The sequence below is a fragment of the Trachymyrmex septentrionalis genome, unplaced genomic scaffold (assembly GCF_001594115.1).
Source record: "Trachymyrmex septentrionalis isolate Tsep2-gDNA-1 unplaced genomic scaffold, Tsep1.0 scaffold54, whole genome shotgun sequence".
Lineage (NCBI taxonomy): Eukaryota > Metazoa > Arthropoda > Insecta > Hymenoptera > Formicidae > Trachymyrmex > Trachymyrmex septentrionalis.
In genome coordinates, this window is record NW_017305715.1 from 808,945 (window position 1) to 816,475 (window position 7,531).

The 7,531-nt window shown below is 31.0% G+C and overlaps 1 protein-coding gene across 2 annotated transcripts in view; it reads left to right on the top strand.

Annotated features, from left to right (window-relative positions):
• The window catches only part of LOC108752113 (tyrosine-protein phosphatase corkscrew), a 24,197-nt gene that overhangs the window by 13,788 nt on the left and 2,878 nt on the right, over positions 1–7,531 (top strand). For both annotated transcript variants that reach the window (XM_018492737.1, XM_018492738.1), the window contains exon 9: positions 5,334–5,550. In XM_018492737.1, coding sequence (XP_018348239.1) covers positions 5,334–5,550 — 217 coding nt within the window. The remainder of the gene's footprint in view (positions 1–5,333; positions 5,551–7,531) is intronic.

Consider the following 7,531-nt stretch of genomic DNA (forward strand, 5'->3'; position numbering starts at 1 on the left):
ATATGTATCATTCGTATAAAATATTTGATATTAACAACTGATGTTAAGTTAAATTTTATAAAATTTTATATATCATTCGTATAAAAGATTTGATATAATAACTAGTGCTGAATTAAATTCCATAAATTAAGAATATAATTCAAGAATATAATACTATCTTTAATTTTTATTGATAAAATTAAAGGATTTTTACTATTAAATAATAATGTAAAGAAAATGAAGGGCATATAAGAGTCAAATTTAAAATCTTAACATATAAAATATAAAACGTTTAATTACATTCGTAAAATGTGAGTTATGAATATTATAATATACATATATTACATGTTTCGGTATCATGTGCCGATTGTGCCATTCCTCAGATATTTTGAATAGATGCAGTAACAATAGATTATTAAATATTAGAATTGACGCAGAGAAAATCGAGATATATAAGATAAAGCCTAATAACTGACACGTAGAGAGAACGAAATTGCTCGCAAACGGTTGAAAGGTTGGTTGTTCAAGAGAATTCCCAAATGTTCTATTAGGATAGAATTATAAATTAAAATAAATAGAAACAATATCGTCACTCTTCGAAATGGCAATACAATTATCCTTTGCATAATTTGTATCTGATGCTCGTCAAAATGATCAAGATAGTCAATGTAATTAAATAATAAGTACTAGTAAAAAGTATAGTCATTGGAAATAAAAATATCTAAACTGTCAGTTATGAATTAAAGCTAAAAATGTGTAAAGATATATAAAATGTTACACGAGATTTAAAATTTTACTGTATGACGGTTATTACGATAGTCTAACGCTGACAGAGAGAAGCTTATAGTTAAAACTTAGTGCTGCAACATGTCTTGTTTACGATTGATATGTAAGCCTTGTGAAAGTCTTCTGTATCTCTCTGTAAATTAATGCTGTATTTCTGTTTATTGATATTGAGCATCTCTGAAATCAAACGTTCTTTATAGCAAAGTTCCTCATCTACAATTTTAATATTCTCCCAGTCAAAATCATGCAATCTGTGTTCAAATTATCACAGAACGAGCAGACGTATTCCAAAGAATGTGATGTTCGGCAATTCTAGTTTTTTTTTTTTTTTTAATTGTTGCCTATCTGTCCCACATATGAAGTATCACAATTTTTGCACATGATTTTATAGATTACATTGCTCTTAGATAAATGAGGGAGGAGATCTTTTTGGACTTTAATAAATTTCTGTAATTTAATTGAAACTATAAAAGGAACCTTGATGTCTCTACTGTTAAATTGGTTGAATTTTTCCATAACAGAAGGGATGAACGGAACTGTGAACCACGAGGTCTGATCGATTGAATTATCAGTTGGAAGGATCTTGCACTTCTGTTTTTCGTCGCAGAAAAATCTTTCGAATTCTTTTATTAATAGTATCAAAAATGAATTTGAGCGGATAGTCATTCCCAAGTAAGATGTTGATTATAAATTTTAAGTTTTCTATGTGATTTACGTCATCCGATAATAAAAATATTTCGTCTACTAGGTCTATAATGGTATCTCTCTTTTGAGATATCGGATGATTGGAATAAAAATTCAAATATCTGCCAGAAAAACTTTGCTTATGATACCAATTAAATGTTAAGAATTTTTCTTTTTTCTCAATGGTGACATCTAAAAAATTTAATGAATCGTCTCCAACCTCTAAGTGAACTGCAGACGAGGATAGAACGAATTAAAACATTTAAGTAAAGAATCAATCAATTTGAGATGACGGAACCGCAGTGTATAAATCGTCCACATAATAAAAAGGTAACTGGTTATTGAAAGACAACAATGCATTACATTCTAATTTTTGCAGCACCAAGTCAGCAATGGTGAGTGACAACGGAGAGCCCATGGGTGTGTCAAAGCTCTGTTTATATATAGAGGAAAGCCTCCTATTATGAAATAGGCGCCTAATATAAGATAACGGTGTTTCTGCTAAAGTAATAAACGCTATCTATTGGTTCCACCACGAATTTATTGGATTGAAAATTATTTAGTAGAAAATTCATTATTAGATCATGCCTGTAGTCATTGTAAAACAAGATTTTAGAATTTGGATATCTTCAAATTTCATTGAGATGAGCATTTAAACCTTGTTTATTATTTAATAAATAAATATTTAGCAATGAATTCTTTATGTAGTGTTGATGATCGTAAAATCGTAAGGCGTGGAAATCGTAATATGAGATACCCAGGATATTCCTAATATATGAAATAATCCATGCTCCTATGTTATAGTGAAAATCGTTGCTAAAGTATAAATATTATTGTACAATAATAAAAAAGATAACTGGAATGAACGTCGAATGCCTATATCTGCGATACTTGATTCCAACTACCTAAAAATCGAGTTCTAGGTATAATCTATCGCATGCTCATTTTTCGCGCACGCTGACTATGTTTGTTTGTATTTTAGAAACATTAAATAAAGTTTTTTAATTGCTACACTAATATATTTTGCGTTTTACTCGATTTCTCGGGGTATCTCATATTAGGAGCACAATTTTTTAACTTTGCAATTTGCTTACTTTTTTTACATTTCTTTAATTAAAAAAAAAATGGAATTTGAATTAAATTTTATATAATGTTATGTTAAAGCTTATTAAATTTCCTTCAAAATGACCTATTTTTAAAATTCTGCCTATAGAATTCTAGTTTATTTACTCAAAATGAACTCCGTATCTCATAATAGGGACTTTTCCTCTAATATTGTTAAATGTAAAAAAATGTGGAGTCTAGAACGAAACGAATTGCTGTCAAAAATTCAACCCTCGGTAAATCACATTTATTTGAGCAATTTTCTCTCTAAGTGTTAATTATCGGGCCTCACGGCTTACAAGTTACAGCACCGGCATTAGCATTATCCAAGGTGTCCGATCAACGGTTAAAATCTCTTAAATGTTGTTTAGAATCATGATCTAGATAACATTTCAGATCAAGATCAAGATTGGAGATTGTTCCTCTTATCTTCATTTTTGCACTAAAAATTATATTTCTATGTAAACATGAAAATAAGAGATACAACCTCTAATGGCCTTGATCTTGACAAATATTATCCAGGTCATGATCCTGAACAACATTCAAGACGTTTTAGCCGTCGGTCGGACAGCTTGAATAATGCTAATGCTGGCTTTATAACTCGAAAAGTACTTAATAAAAATTAACTTAATTAAAGCGTTTTGTCTTAATTAAAGCGAAAGCTCTCGAGATGATCTACAAGAATGTGCAATAAAAAGTAGGAGTTCCATTTAAGAAATTGATTGTTGTTCAAGTAACTATTCAAGGTCAAACTAATGATATCATTTTATGTCCCCCTAAAAGTTATATAACTTTTATCTGAAACATTTTTTTCTAAGATCAAAAATAAAAAATAAGTGTTCAGAAAGGTTATGAATTAAAAATAACAAAGTAAATGTGAAAATACAAGAAATAAATATAATTATCATGATTTAAAGCAAATAACAAATAACAGACGTCGTTTTGAGCTTGATCGGGGTCATCTTCAATGTTACATAAACAAAATTGAATTAAAATAAAGTACTTAAATTAAATAGGTCATAACTTAGCCCGTGTGAATTAAAATACATTATATAACATGGTTCAATTATATTTATATCTTCGATAATTATATTTATTTCTTGTATTTACACATTTACTTTGTTGTTTTTTGGTTCATAGCCTTTCTAAATACTTATTTTTAAAAATAACAAAATTATTTGGAATGGAACATTAAAATGGGACATTCTGTATACCATATGTATTATATGCGTGCGTGCGTGCGTGCGTGCGTGCGTGCGTGCGTGCGTGCGTGCGTGCGTGCGTGCGTGCGTGCGTGCGTGCGTGCGTGCGTGTACAACCGCGCCGAATTGGTTTTCCAGACTTATAAACGCAATTAAACTACTGTAGTAATTACATTGTCAAGTAATTTTAATAATTTGATGCTTAATCAAGCATTCTATTAGAAAGATGATAACATACTGAAAAATGCGTATAATTTCATTTTCACCCGATTTCCTTTTATTACATATTAAGTTATAAATAAATGGAGATCGATGTCAAATAGATCGCTTTATCATTATTATCTTCTAGCTTTGTTAACAAATGTAGTGTATATTTTTGTTTCCGTTCGATCTACTTTTGTTATATATTATATTAAATTATAAACAAACGGAGATTGAGATCGAATAAATCGCTTTGTCATTATCATTTTCTATGTTAGTTATATTAGCGTATAATTTTGTTTCCTCTTTTTGTTAAATATTAAGTTATGTTATGTAGATATAAAAAGTGCAAAATGCAAAGAATGGCTACGTTCGATTGGCAGTGTTTCCGAAACCATGCAGTACTAAACCGCTTTTTGCACCAATGTATTAGCGCATTCTCGCGCCAAAACGTCCAACAGTACATTCTGGCTGGACGTTGAACATGAACAACATAATGGACGAGTTCAAAACGACAAGCGGCTAGGCATGCTTACTGAAAAATTTAATATGATTAATTGGATCTTTAAGTAACAATCAATTATGCTCATTTGCTCGGCGAGCAGGTTTAGCCGCTTTGGTAACTTTAACGCGTCCAATGATAATGACAATAACGACGACGTATCTTTAGAAGTTTTACATCGAGATTTTGCGTCGCAATATCTCTGCTCGTAGGGCACGTAGAACAAAAAGCACTTTTATTACACAATTCGAGTGGAAGCTATCGATTGAGCGTACGTTGAACTTGATCGATTCAACCGTTATTGAGATCCAATAATCTCGATTCTTCGCAACTCATAGTCTCGCGTAAAGAAACACGGTAGTGTCGCTGCGCTTGTCTAGCACCGATACACTATCGTGCCTCCTAATATTTTATATTCAAAAATTACGTTCCTTTTACAAAAATTATTTTATTAGTAATATTTTAACGACTGGCTGATAAAACTTGTCGAAGGTTAATCAGGATCATGACGAACCAAAAATATGAAAATAAAAAATAAAATATTACTCGAATTAATAACTTGTTAGAAGTTTATTCGGTAACTATATCGAATAAAAGACCTCCGCTTCGATGACCTTGATTTTAACACTTGATATTATCAAAATCCTGATTCAGGATTCGGGGTTTTTTATTCGATATATGTACAATAGTTTACCGAATAAACTTCTAACAAGTTATTAATTCGAGTGATATTTTATTTTTTATTTTCATATTTTTTAAAAATTTATGAAATGTATTTTATTAATGAACATTATGTAATTAAATATAATTAACACATATTTTGTGTAACGAATTGTAAAATAAGATCAGAATTAAATTTTCATATTTGATTTAAGGCATGGCCTGATCACGGTGTTCCATCAGATCCTGGTTGTGTACTGAACTTTTTACATGATGTAAATGCCAGGCAAGAATCAATTGCGGCATCTTTGGTTCCAAAAGATCAGGATGAACCATGCATAGGACCAATTCTTGTTCATTGTAGTGCTGGAATTGGCCGGACTGGCACATTTATCGTTATCGACATGATTTTAGATCAAATTAAACGCCATGGTAAGTGTAGGGACAGTTAACCTTCGACGCGCCGAAAGCGAACGAGACAACGAGCCATCCTTCTCGTTTTAGTCGCGTGTTTTAATCGAAAATGCTTTTTCGGTAATCTCGGCCGCTCTCGGTGTATATCAGTAAGGGGCAAAGGGCATTCTAAATAACATATAAGTTCTAATAAATTGTAGTAATAATATATCCCTTCCATTAATCCAGAATAGTATAAATCATGTCAAAACGCAACAGTTTACGAGATATTGAATTGTTTATGATTTTTTATGAGCGTTATATATCTCCTTTATAAACTCGAATAATAAGAAGTTGGTTGTGTGGTCGAGCTCATAAGACGAGATTGGAAGATCCCAAGATCTGGAGATCCAAAGAAATGAATAAGAAAGAAAACTCATAATAATTTATAATATTTTTATGATTTCTCTGTCTTATTATTCACATGTGAACTAATGATAATAATATTATAAATTATTATAATAATATTAAAATACAATTATAAATAATTTGTTATTTGTCAATTGGAAAGCGAAATGGGTTTTTTTTCTACAGTTGTTGTTTTAAAACTTGATGAAGACTTACAATTAGTACAGTCGAAACGTTTCCTATGAATTTATTGATGAAAAACTAGTTTAATTTCTTAATGTATATGTTTTAATAAATTAGTTTATATTTAAAGATCCAATAAACGTTATTCGTGTATTTTGATCTTTCTAATTATTAATTTTTGCTTAGCCATCTCGAGCTATAAAATCTTACATATTTTAAAATAATTTTTCATTTGTCAATTGGAAAGTGAAATGGGTTTCTTTTCTATAGTTGTTACTTTAAAATCTCATACATGAATTATTTCAAAAATTATATGAAAATATATTTGACCTAATAACATTTATTACTAACTTGATTATTTATTTCGGAAAAGAAACTGAAAAGAAGGCAAAAAAAGCAGGATTCGATCTTGGGATCTCCAGCGTTCCAATCTCGTATTTCATTCGACCACACGAACTTCTTGCTATTCGAGCTTATGAAAGAGGTATATAACGCGCATGAAAAATCATAATCAAATATCTCGTAAACTGTCGAGTTTTGACATGATGTATACTATTCTGAATTAATGGGAGAGGTATATTATTACTACAATTTATTAAAACTTATTGTTATGTTATTTAGAATTCCTCTCGCCCTTTGTTGTAATACGCCGAGCGGCCGAGATTGCCAAGAAAGCATTTTCGATCGTTAGAAACAAGCGACTAGAGCGAGAAGGACGGCTCACTATCTCGTTTACTGTCGGCGCGCTGAAAGCGAGCACATGCATGTACATGAGTTCGTGTGTACATGCTTGTGTGTGTTTTAAAGCGATCTTGTCATTTAAATTTATTTTTATCTACAAATGGCATGTAATATAAATTAAGGTCTCATTCTTCGCTTCTAACGTCACAATTCCAATATGGCCTCGGTGATTACTCAGAATTACTCAGGAGCTTTAAGGTGATTGTATCGCAAAATGACTTTTCTTAAGATTTGTATTTAGCTTTTACTATTTTAAGATAATGATATTGTCTATACATACGTATAGGGAGAGGGGAGGGGGAGAGTAACCAGGCATGTTCAAAAGATAATTGCATTTGAAGTTAGTTTGAACATGTGCTAGACAAGAAGCAACAATACAGTTTCAATTATGCAAAAGTGGTATTTAGAAATTCGCTCAAAGACTAAAGAACTATAGATAAATATAATACAAATCTCCTAAATTGAAAAAAATGGGGGGGGTAACCAGGCAAATATTAATTATAAAACCTTAGAAAGTTACTACTTCACTAATATTCACTTATTAACTCTCAAATACCGACGCACAGTGGGGAAATAAAAATTACTGTTCAAAAATTGCGATCTACAACAATTTTTAAACAGCAATTTTTTTTCCCACTGAATGGCATCCTCGTGCGCTGGCGCTTCAGACGATTACCCCCCCCCCCCC